This window comes from Lasioglossum baleicum, chromosome 20 (assembly GCF_051020765.1).
Source record: "Lasioglossum baleicum chromosome 20, iyLasBale1, whole genome shotgun sequence".
Taxonomy (NCBI): Eukaryota; Metazoa; Arthropoda; class Insecta; order Hymenoptera; family Halictidae; genus Lasioglossum; species Lasioglossum baleicum.
This window is the reverse complement of record NC_134948.1, coordinates 2,339,253-2,351,609: the sequence shown is the minus strand read 5'-3', so window position 1 is coordinate 2,351,609 and position 12,357 is coordinate 2,339,253. Positions and strand designations below refer to the sequence as shown.

General features: G+C 40.6%; 2 protein-coding genes and 1 long non-coding RNA gene across 3 annotated transcripts; 2 read left to right on the top strand and 1 right to left on the bottom strand.

Moving 5' to 3' along the window:
* Window positions 1-793: 793 nt before the first annotated feature.
* On the bottom strand, window positions 794-2,606 carry LOC143218936 (uncharacterized). The gene is made up of 4 exons (XR_013011188.1): window positions 2,281-2,606; window positions 1,687-1,813; window positions 1,436-1,609; window positions 794-1,318 (listed from the first exon to the last, which is right to left on the bottom strand). It is a non-coding gene; the product is annotated as an uncharacterized LOC143218936 (long non-coding RNA).
* Window positions 2,607-2,751: 145 nt separating this feature from the next.
* LOC143218926 (uncharacterized) lies at window positions 2,752-5,955 on the top strand. The gene is made up of 4 exons (XM_076444578.1): window positions 2,752-2,924; window positions 3,316-3,679; window positions 4,396-4,659; window positions 5,717-5,955. Exons 1-4 carry the CDS (start codon window positions 2,913-2,915, stop codon window positions 5,878-5,880), a joined length of 804 nt encoding a protein of 267 aa, XP_076300693.1. The 5' UTR covers window positions 2,752-2,912; the 3' UTR covers window positions 5,881-5,955.
* Window positions 5,956-10,600: 4,645 nt separating this feature from the next.
* On the top strand, window positions 10,601-12,357 carry LOC143218930 (uncharacterized). The gene is made up of 3 exons (XM_076444583.1): window positions 10,601-10,957; window positions 11,197-11,535; window positions 11,827-12,357. The coding sequence occupies exons 1-2, from the start codon at window positions 10,601-10,603 to the stop codon at window positions 11,485-11,487; spliced, it is 648 nt and encodes a 215-aa protein (XP_076300698.1). The 3' UTR covers window positions 11,488-11,535; window positions 11,827-12,357.

Here is a 12,357-nt window from a genome sequence, read left to right as displayed (position 1 = left end):
ACAGATTTTTCCTACGATTAAATGTTTTCCGATTTATTTATCGTTTCGCTCCGTATCGATGACAAGTACTTACTTTCGACAAGCTCGACGAGCGAAACGCGGACATCTGGTTCCACGGACGACCTTCAATGATGAACGCAGTTGGAGCTGACGAAATTCACGGCCAACTACTTCGTTCCTGATTCGTAGGGCGTGACTCGAGGAAAAAATCTTACAACACCGAAATGCGAGTTTCTTTATAGTTGAATGGGTTTAATCAAGCCAGACCCGATGGAAATTATTTTGTCAATATAAAGAGACTGTCAATAAAGTAATTCTGCGAACGTTTTTTAAGAAATATATACAATATAATACCGCAAGAAATAATTCTTGTTCATTGACGAAATCGAACTGTTTCTCTCGGTTGAAAAAAATATCGTCGACTTTCTAGTGTAGCTCGTACGCAGTTGCCAAATCGTTTTGCAAATATTCTGCCGCAGATTGACAATTCTTGACGCCGATTGGGACACGGTGTCTGGCGTTGCTTAATTTTGCGTGCAACACGGTCGCAAAAAATTCCCACAGCTCGCACTGTGCCTCGGGAACATTGTTGCATGCTATATTATTTTTCAATTCGGAGGAAAATTATTCTCGACGATTTTTTATTTCGATAGAAACGTGTAGAGGAAAATATGGACTGAGAATATTCACAGTTGGTTTATCGGTGTGGATAATAGCGTCACGTGAACCTGGCTTCTATCAGCGATCGAACGTTGGGTACAATAAATTGCAGGCGCGGAAAAATATTGTGGGAATGCATTCTGAGTGGAGACTGTCCTTCGGCCTCGAGTCCTTCGTTCGTTCAGGGTTGCTAAGTCATTCGACACTCGCACGTGCCTTTGTTTAAACGCCGGGAATTTCGAACGCACGATTCCGTCGAAATTCAACCGACAATTCCTCTCCAGAAATTTGCAAAACCCAGCTGATAAAATTATAAATCGCCAGTTTAAAGGATCTGTTTTTATTCCATACATTTTATACAAAGTTTTGCATTGCAAATTCACCCTTTTGCAAATCAGTTTCACAAAAGAAATGAATATTTGTGTAAACATCCGCTGTCTGGCAACGAGATACAGATAACCAAGACAGAAATTGCAGTAAATGCATCTTCTCACCGTGATTAGGACCCTTTCCCAGATCCAATTGCGCAGAAATATGTCTCGTGTGTAACTTCCTCGGCAATGATGAAACGTGCTTCTCACGTGTTGCACGAAGTCGCCGTGTAATTTCTCATATTAGTGACAGCGAGAAATATAATTAACTCCTCTATTGCATCTCGCTGTGAAGTGGAAAGGTGTTACGAGTTCAAGAAACAATGATGATACAGAATGATACATTTTTATGTGGGTTACAACGTGGAACAGAACAACTAGTTTATCGTAATAGTGCTAGTTACCATTTCGATCCACTGACATTGTTGGTCGGTAATAAGATACACTGTAAGACAGTTTCCTTGTGCTCCAATCTGTTGAAACATGAGCAACGTCCATTCGTTTCCTTTGTAAATAACAATCAAATGAAGCTCGACTTAAATTCTTCAAATTCAATTTGGAGGTCGACCAAGGTCATCCTGAAATTTTTTAAGAAACGTATCACAAGAATATTTCAACATTTCAACCTTTCACAGGTTTTGTACTGCAAACTCACCTTTTTGCACATCAATTTCAACGTTTTGCTGGTTTTGTACTCCAAATTCATTCTTTTGCAAATCAATTTCACCCTTTTACAAATCAATTTCAATGTTTTACAGGTTTTGTACTCCACATTCACCTTTCTACAAATCAATTTCAACGTGTTACAGGTTTTGTACTCCAAATTCACCCTTCTTCAAATCAAATTCAACCTTTTGCAAATCAAATTAAACCTTTTGCAAATCAATTTCAACCTTTTGCAAATCAATTTCAACTTTACGCAAATTAAATTTAGCCTTTTGCAAATCAATTTCAACCTTTTGCAAATAAAATTTTATCTTTTGCAAATCTATTTCAACATTTCAACCTTTTACAGGTTTTATACTGCAAATTCACATTTTTGCAAATCAATTTCAACATTTCAACCTTTTACAGGTTTTATACTGCAAATCCACATTTTTGCAAATCAAATTCAACCTTTTGCAAATCAATTTCAACCTTCAGCAAATCACCTTAAGCAAATCAAATTTAATCTTTTGCAATACAACAGTTGAATTTCATATTTTACTATTAGATACAACATAGTATCGTCAATATACGATGCCCATACGAATTATCAATTTTCTTCGAACAAATCATGGTCCCAGTCTCCGGAAAGTGCATCCTATTTCCACAGAAGGATTTGAACGACCATTCAGCGCGTTATCACAACGACAAAAGACAGTAATTTAAAAAAATCTGGCCTAATGTGAACGAGCGGCACGTGGGCGAGTTTCCCCATGCCACCGGTGGTGACCACAAGTGTCGAATTTCCCATGCACGGTTGCAGGAGAGGCCTGGAGGCCCCGATCGATATCCTTCCGGTCCTGGAGTGCAGGGACCTCGCTCAAATGCCAAGGTCCTGGCGACAGAACGCCGAAAGGAGGGAGTATCCTTTTTCCTGGGCGAGCTTCCCAGGCGACGTGGTTTAGCCGATCACCTCCTAGGACCCCTCCAGGTCGCGGGGCCTACAACAACAGTGGTAGGGGGCGGATGATCACCACTATAAATGGTACCAACTCCGTTCTCCAGGAACACAAAACGCGAGACCGAGCCCAGACGCGGGTAGCAGACGCCAGCGGAAAACCGTCGTCACCGTTTATCCGTCAGAGCCGGGAGAACCAAGGGGAGTAGAGAGACCCGCCGCCAGCAGTTAGAGGACCGATAGAGAAAGGGACCGATTCACGGCTTTTCCAGGGCGTCATGAGAGGCTTGGTGAGTCCCCCGGCTCTTAAGGCCCCCCCACTCTGTTCCTCCCTCGCAGAACACGATCGATTCGATCAGAATTCCCCCGGCGAACAAAGGAAAGTGAAAGGTTAGGGTAGATCGGGTCACTCGGCCAGGTCAGAGAAACGGCCCACGCAGCGACGGCCAATCAGACCACCTAACGCAACCGGCCATTCATCGATTCATTCGGTTCTCCTTTTCGAAAAATTCTCCTCCTCCTCCGCTAGCATTTTTTCCGTTGTAATTTCGTTTCGGAGAGATGTGAAATGTTTTGATTGAGGCGTCGATGGTGTAGAACACTGGTACACTATTTAAAAAAAATAAACGGTATTCTAAATAGATACATTTAGTTTAAGGATTGTGTATTTTATAATTGCAGATCATTTTGTTCGCCGTGGTAGCGAGCTGCAGGGCCGGTTACGTGAGTCCCCCGAGCTACGGCGAGCCCCATGTTCATGCCCAGCCTCTGCCTCAAAGGTTCGCGCCCCCTGCTCCGGTTGGTCAAGACGGAAACGTAATCGACACGCCGGAAGTGGCTCAAGCCAAAGCTGCTCACTTCGCAGAGTTTGCTCGAGCAGCTGCCAGAGCTGCGGAGGAAGCCAAGAATCAACCTCAAACTGCTGAATACAGTCCTCAGATTCCATCGCAAGCTTACAACTATGCCTCCGCGCAGCCTACTGCTCCGACCTATCTGAGGCAACCGAGCTATCAGTCTCAGGCTCCTGTTTACCAGTCTGCTCCAGGTAAATTGATTGGGGGTATAGTGATAGTATAGTGAGGACACAGGGGAATAGTGGGAATAGTGAACGTTATTAGGACTCGATGAGGCCTAGGCTAGCTATGGTGGGGGTTGCCAAATTTCTACAAAGCCTGATCTAGGCCTAGGCTAGCTATGATGGGGGTTGCTAAATTTCTACAAAGCCTGGTCTAGTTTTAGACTAGCTATTATAAGGGTTGCCTAAATTTTTACAAAGCCTCGGCTACGTCTAGGCTAGCTATGATGGGGATTGCTAAATCTTGGCAAAGCCTGGTCTAGGCCTAGGCTAGCTATGATGGGGGTTGCTAAATTTCTATAAAGCCTGGTTTAGGTCTAGGCTAGCTATGATGGGGGTTGCTAAGTTTTTACAAAGCCTTGGCTACGTCTAGGCTAGCTATGATGGGGACTGCTAAATTTCTGCAAAGTCTGATCGAGGTCTAGGCTTCCCATTATGAAGGTTGGCTAAATTTCTACAAAGCCTGGTCTAGGTCTAGGCTACCCATTATGAGGGTTGCTGAATTTCTGCAAAGCCTCGGCTACGTCTAGGCTAGCTATCGTGGATGGCTGCTAAGTCTTGTCTAAATTAGCTACATCTCCAACCCGCCGTGGTCTTCTGGGATTTTAGGACCTGGTCCACGATAATTGGTAAATAGAAAAAGGATTGGCTGCTCGAAGTCGCATAATTTTTTATCAAAATTGCAGTCCAGGCTCCATCGTACAGCCAGCCTAGCCCGGTAGCCTACCAGCCCCAGTATAGCAACAACGCCAACTATGTTGGTCCACAAAACTATGCTGCTACCGCGAAGCCTACTCCCTTCGTTCCCGCTCCTCTCGCTGAAGATGGCACGGTAATTGACACGCCGGAAGTGGCTGCCCTGAAGGCCGCCAGGTTGGCGGAGTTGGCCGAGGCCGAAGCCAGGGCGTTCAAGTATGCCCAGGAGTTTAAACCGGAAGTCGGAGGCCAAGGTAAGTTCACGCCTCCGGGTACTCCTTGAACAATTTTTCAAAGCCAATGTTCGGGTCGACGGAACCTGGGAAATATTTCTATTCGGAATCTCCAGCAATCCGTGATCGCCATAAGCATTTTTTAAAAATAAGTAGGTAAAATTTATAATTCATAATTTATTAAAATTGTTGTAGAAGAACAAAATTTTTAATTGGTTCCTTTATGTTTATTTTGTGCGAAGATTTTAAATAAGCAGGTGAAATATATTATTCATAATTTATTAAAATTATTGTAGACGATCAAAATTTTTATTTGGTTACTTTATGTTTATTTCGTGGGAAGATTGACAGCCTAGACAAATATTTAAACGATACTCGTGCGACAATAGCATCGGTTTTTACAGACGGTAACATTTAACCATTGGCTAGATATGGATACATTTGTGACAGCGTAATGCGATGCAACAGTCAGACTGTTGCTCAACAGCTTAATCGTTCGATTGTTCTTGTGGGAATGGCCTGCAGAGACACTAATCGTTGAGACTATAATCGAGAATTAGCCATTCTTCGTCACGAATATTAAACGGGGTCGCCGTGGGTCAAACGGGGACTTCTGTGAACGACCTCGAGGACTTTCAGCGATTTGTTAATTAAATCTCTGCGGCAATTAAAATTTTATTTTGCTGTCGGTGAACAGAAACGATCAATTATAAGTCTTCAATTTTCTTAGTATTTCAACTTCTGAAATCGATGGCAATTTTTTTAAATCGTAATTGAAGGATTAAACGATAGTCGGAGGAAGTGACGGAGAAGAACCGGTTCCTTTTGTTCCGCTTTAACTCGAGTCCCGCTCCCAAAAGCGGCTTAAGCATTTCGACACCTTCCTCGGCACCGTGAAGATCGAGTGTCGGATTTAAACCGATAGGATTTCTCGCGCGAATAACACTTTTAATTGACGTTTCAATTATCCAACCATTCCTTGCAAAATATTCGTACTCAGCATTTCAGACCAGCTTTATATATTTATTTTTTGGCAGACATTCTTTTTAATTTTTGTGGACACGACTTTCTGTTGCAGCCTACGCTGGACCGACCGGCCAAATCCCGTACAATGTGGGACAATACAATTCTCCCGCATCTCAAGTGCTGCCTGGCCCAGGACTGCCTTATCAAGCGCCGCAATCCGCATTCGCAAAATCTGCGTTCCCACCACAGAGCTATCAAAGAGTCAGCAACTATTGATCCTGGAAATTGAAGAAAATTCGGAACATCTGTACATAATTTAGGCCAATAAATTGTTCACATTTTTACAAAAAATACCGGCGTCGCCCTTCATCATTATTTAAACGATCCTACCCATTCTGCAACAATATATTCCTCCTACTATTAAAACTATTGAAACTATTAAAAGTTCTGTTACAATTTTCGATAATTTTAATTTCGATTATTTTTAACAATGTTACTGAGGACTGATGGACAATTGTAACCTCTGAGTATCCTTTTAAATGATTATTGCAAATAATTGACCATAATCTCCTATAATCACATAAATGTAATATTTTGTTAACATCTCAGACTATTCTGCTAATTTTTGTATCTCTTCCCCTTTCTTGAGCACTCTCATCTTTATCTCGTTTCTGCAGTCTAGTAAAGACCACAAATTATTATTACTAGACTGCGGATGTTTGTGCAATTTGCAATGTTTGTACACAAATTTTAAGAGGAACTCGAATCAAATAAAATCTTATTGTCTGTGGTAGTAGCCTTTTTAGATCTGATATAAATTAAAATCGTCCTGAATTCTATCATATTTGATATCCTAGCATTATTTGAACATTTTCAAAAGCGATAATTGCATAAAGATCCGCAGTCTAATTATTACGTACAACAAGATCAGAGATTCAGATCAAAAATTCTGAATAAAAAGAATTTTTTTAAAAAATCAAAAAACAGAATCGAAGATTTCCCGCGATGAAGGCTTTGATAAGGGAAGGGAGGCTCGTTGAGACATTTCGATTGCGTTAGATTTGCATCTGGCATATTTATCAGCATCAAGTAGGTCGATCAAACGCGCAGTTCGAGGAGTCACGGAATCTATGCACCACACGCATAAATCGCGAACGCGTTTCGGTCGTGCGAGACCGCAGGTTAACCCACATTCGATTTCGCTATGCACTGCGGTTAACGTAATCCAAGAATTAGAAAGAAATCTCTGGCTGGACCGAGTCAGCGAGAACACTTCTTCATGGCCACTCGGTGCTCGCTTCTTTCGACAACTGTCGCAGCACGTTGCTACACATTTTTTTTTTAACGAATATAAAAATCATTTCAGATGCGTATACGAAATTGTGGCGGAGGTTTGCGTAAGATTTATGACAGAACCGAAATAAAAATCGAGGTGGTATGGGACGGATCACACGATCTATCGATCGGATTAGAAACTGCGTCGTTCATCGTAACTATTGCCTCGTACTGCGGTTTCCAGAAAAAAAGAAAGTATTTGGCAAACTCTTGGCGAGAAATGTTCGTTCGAACCGGACAGAAAAAACATTATTGAAGCACCTGGTTTGAATCTCGTTAGTAGACTGATAAAACATGTTTGCATTGATTGCAAGACACAGGAGCCAAACAAAAATTTCTTTCTTCTTTTAATTGTCTCAGTAACGTGGAACTTATAAACTGGTGTCCATAAAAATGTACATAAAAATATTAAAAATGCAACTTTCAGTATTTTTCCAACAATTCCGATCGATTACAATTTTTGGAAAAATTTCTGATCACATCCTGTAGTAAACTAATTGCTCTAGCTTCCCAAAGAAGTTCAAATCGTATAGCACAATATTAAAATAGTTATCGTCTTTTTTAGAGCGTCCTTAAACTTTTGTCCACTATTGTACCCATTTTTGTCATAAATGCTTAAAATCCATAGTCTACTCATTAGGATCGAAACGTGGAGCTGATTATGTTAGATCTGGATTGAACAGTACCCGACTCAAACTTGACTTCAGACTAATTTGACTCTGTCTAACCAAGTCCACTCCACTAGTGATCCCAGCCAAAGCCTCCTGACCTAACCAGGGACTATCCCAGCGCCAGTCTGGCTCAGAAATTTTTAGCGGCAAGATTCTTCATCTTTTTTGGGGTGAAGCACAGATTTTATTGAAAGGGAATTACCTTGTAGCTGCAGGCTGCCGCCAGACTGAATGTTACGACATAGGTCACCGGTGTACGAAAGACGTGAGAAGAAACGATCCGGGGAACGGAGATTCGTTCCTCCTGAACGAACTCGAACATCGTGATTCGCCGTTTTTACGAGCAGAAAGGTTGAGAATTGTAACTTATTCGGACTGGCATTCCCGAAGCAGTCGACGTGGCGATATTAAGATACCAATCAGCAGATTTTCGATTTTCGAATTTCTAGAAAAAATTAAAAATATTTGTACTTTTACCACAACGATAGAAAACGAGGGATAGCGTTTCTGGGATTTTTTAATGATCGACTAGACTCAAGAGAAAAATCGCAAACGCCTGGAAAGGTTAAGTGTCTGTTTCTCAGCCTCGTTTCCCAAATGTGGCAACTTTAACAATCAACTTGGACCCAATATGCTATAATCATGTTGCAGGCAACGCGGATTATATACTGTAGGACCAGGCTTTGCGTAAAACTTTTGCGCAACTGTTTCCTCACGAAAGTCATCGACCCGATCGTGTCATGTTACGTCGTAAACAGGGAATCTGTATCTATGCTAATTAACCGAAGCCGCTCGACACGCCTGTTTCGCTAATCGTCTGGCGTCTGATTAATTTCTAGACGTGGGACTACCGTCAGTAGAATCAGTCGTTGATCAGACAAGAAATAAAAAATTGTATCACGTCGTTCGTCGCCTCGTTTTAAAAGTTTCAAAACAGTCAATCTGTTTTTTTAGACATTTCCTACTTAATAATATACAGCAAGGAGCATAACTGATTCGACACACTTTAAATCAGAATAACTTTTTTATGAATGGACCACTTCAATTTCTCTGTAAGGCTAGAAGAATTAGTTTAGTAAATGAAATAAATAGTTTAGTGAATATTAAATAATAGTTTAGTGAAATTAGTTTAGTGAATTAGTAAATTAGTTTAGTGAATGGCGAAAAAAAATAGTAAAAATGGATTTTTACTACTTTTTTAGCTGGACCAATAGCGAAAATTTAAAAGATGTGTTTGGTTCAATTTCATTGAAATAGGTTAATTGGTTTGCGAATTATAAACGATCAAAAGTGGTAATTTTTAATGCACCATAAAGTGGCAAGTTTTACCATTTTTAATCGTTCATAACTCGTGAACCAATTAACCAATTTCAATGAAATTTTCAGAGCGAATATAATTTATACCAGTTGACAAAACACATTTTTTAAATTTTCGTTATTGGCCCAGCCAAAAAAGTAGTAAAAATCAATTTTTACTATTTCCTTTCGCAATTCCGACCAAATGCATTTTTTCAACATATTTTTTACACATCATTTACTAAACTAATTCTTCTAGCCTTACAGAGAAATTGAAGTCGTTTGGTCCATTCATAAAAAAGTTATTCTGATTTAAAGTGTGTTGAATCAGTTATGCTCCTTCCTGTATATACATAATTTGCAATGCAAATATTTTTATGTTACTACTCATGTGACCAGGATAAAAAGAAACGATTTTTTAAAATTGATGAGGATACGTTGATGATGACCTAGAAAAATGTGTCACATTTTACTGCTGATGGAAAATGATGCGATGTGGGTGGAGACAATAAAATGGCAGAAATTCGAAGTGGAATCGAATGGTAATTGGCTGGACTGTATCTGGGGCTGTGTTTATAAGGGGACTAATTCTCATCGTGGAAAGAGGACTGCCTTGAAGGGATCACCGGAGGATCTATGATCCCGTCTAGTCGTCCGTGAATCAAGGCGTGTTTTGAAACCGCAGAAAAGTTCTACCCAAGTTGCATGGCCGAGGGGTGGTGTGATGTTGCACTACACTGAAAACTGACCTCGAAAAGCCGAGTAGAAACGTCAGGGACGTTCTGTAGCACTGCTGCAACATAAAACTATATTTACGTATCATAAATAATATTTACAACATACGTTAAATAAATGTACAATTTTTTAATTCATACTAAAAATTCTTGTAACCATACATAAGAACAACAGTCTCCTTTTTAGCCATAATTTTACCAATTTGTTTCTTCTTCCTTTCTCGTAGAATTTGAATGAATATATTTATTGTCAGTACTGCTATGTCCACTTTCAAATTTTTTAAAAAATCTTGAGCTTGTCGAAGAAAGTTCACTGAAACTGGGAAAATTGTCGTTGCTTAAAACTTCGATGAATTCTCGTTAATTAGAGTTCGCTGATAAAAATATGATCGATTATTTATTGAAGGATCAACACAATGTTCCGTTACGAATTTTCAACCCCCCATTTCTTTGAGAAGCTCTTTTTTGCTAGGCTAATAAAATCACGGCGAACATTCGCGAGAGAAACGGAACAATTAAGGTATCGATTATCGTCTCAGGTGTGATCATCGTAACGTGGTTGTTCGTGGTGACACCGCGACACTATAAAAGCAAGATCGATCGATCGAACGTGATACACTCGCAATCGAGACGTCCGTTTCGTGGTCGGTGGTATCTCGCCAGCATGAGATTACTTGTAAGTGCGATCGAAAGCAATGAATTCGCTTGAATGTTCCACAATATCTTCACAAATTCTCCCGAGTCTGTTTCTTGTCACCGTAAAATTCGCAAATCAATTAAAGAAGAACTAAAAAAAACCAGCGTAATATAATTCCAATTTCCTTTATCTCAATTTCAAACATATTACAATTTTTAACCACGGTCTAAAATCAATTTCATACATTCCAGCTTGGTTTAAAATCGATTGAAACTCTTTTGCTGATTTCGATGGAAGAATTTACGCGGTTCCACTAATTTCCCATGGTTTTCCAGATAGTTCTGGCTGCATTGGTCGCGTCCACCATTGCTGGAACGTACGAGAACGAATATTATCAGTACAGGGGTCCACCAGCGCCGCTCTCGAATGATGGAATGGTTATGGACACGCCGGAAGTGGCCCGCGCGAGGGCCATCCACTTGGCGATGCACGCTGAGGCCCTGACTAAGTTGAGGAAGGCCCGGAAGGACTACGACATGTACGACAACAGCGACACGACGATGATGATGCCTAAAAGAATGCTCGAGATGACGGAGGCGCCGGTGGCTCCCAAAAGACAGCGTCAACGACCTATAATTGCGCCACTGGCACCCGATGGTCGGGTCATGGACACTCCTGAGGTGAGCAAAACAAATCATAATCATCCCAGCTATGTAAAAATGACTACAGAAAATGTCGGAGAAAGATTACAAATTATAGGACAGAATAAAAGTCTTCCATCATGACGGAGAAAGATTATAGAGCCAGAATAAGTTGTAGATCAAGTTAAAAAACGTAATAAAACTTGTATTAAACTTGTTGTAGTAAAACTCAAATGAAAAAATGTTGTAATAAAAAGTTTGCCGGGTTTTGCCCGAAGGTGGCCGCTGCCAAAAGCGCCCATATGGCAGCGCACGCCCGCGCAGCGTCGAAGGCATCGGAATTTTACGAACTGGACGTGTTCGACGGGAGGAAAAATTTGGTCTACTTGGCCCCGCTACGAGTGACGTACAACCAAGCCACGCCCATCGTTTATCGAGGACCATTCGCGCCGCTGGGCGCCGATGGGCGTGTCATCGACACGCCGGAAGTGATAAAGGCACGCGAGGCACACATGAAGGCTCATGCACGCGCTCGAGCCATGTCCATGAAGAATGATCTGTACTACTGAAGAGGAACGCATTTTTTCTGGAGCCGATGTGATGCCGAGGATGACTGAGTACGTAACTTATAAATAGACAGCGGATCTTTATGCATTTATAGTAAAATTGAGAAGATGAAATTGAAAATAGGTGAAGAATTTTTTAAAAATTGAAGATGTTAATATACGATTTCTCCTCGATTAAAATAATTAAAGGAAGAGATAACATTCTATTTGGTTTCTATCTCTTGCGATAGATGTAGGCAATTTTTATTTTGCATAATGATCCGCTGTATACTTATATAAGAAAATAAAATTCACGAAAAATCATGCATATATTTCTCGCTTTGGTGTGTTTTTCTCTGTCAGGAAGCATAGTTTGTATCGTACCTGATTTTCCGAACGGCCCTGGGGATTTCGGTCAGCTGACAATTCGACGAAAATAATTACAGAGAGCTGCGGGTGTTTTTGTAAATAATTGTACCGATCGTTTTGTATAGACGAGTTAACCGTAGGTGCGACTTCATATTGCCGAGCGTCGCAATTTGAATTGCCATATTGTAATTGTTAAAGAGTAAGGTAGCGAGCGTTTAATGAATTTACGTTTATCGTAGCGTTTAAGCGATAGTTGATTGTTTGACTGTAGAGCTTCGTAGCGAGGGGCGGTCGAATTAGCAAACTTCTGTTTATTGCCACCGATATGTATTCTGTACACGGTATTACGTTTTCGTGAAATACAAATGTGGTTCTCTTGTTCCTCTTCTTCTTAATTCTCCATTTCATCCAATTGTTCCTTGATGTCTCTATCGATTTTCTTAGAAAATGCGCTATTGTTTTATCGGCAATTGCACTATTCTTTACTCCTACACTGATAATTATACATAGTTATTTGCCTGAAGC

Excerpts from the sequence above, each read along its gene's own strand:
- LOC143218926 (XM_076444578.1), top strand. Across the intron at positions 3,680-4,395 it reads TGTTTACCAGTCTGCTCCAG|TCCAGGCTCCATCGTACAGC; the intron begins GTAAATTGATTG and ends TCAAAATTGCAG. Across the intron at positions 4,660-5,716 it reads ACCGGAAGTCGGAGGCCAAG|CCTACGCTGGACCGACCGGC; the intron begins GTAAGTTCACGC and ends TTTCTGTTGCAG.
- LOC143218930 (XM_076444583.1), top strand. The coding sequence starts at position 10,601 with ATGGTTTTCCAGATAGTTCTGGCTGCATTGGTCGCGTCCACCATTGCT. Across the intron at positions 10,958-11,196 it reads GGGTCATGGACACTCCTGAG|GTGGCCGCTGCCAAAAGCGC; the intron begins GTGAGCAAAACA and ends TTTTGCCCGAAG.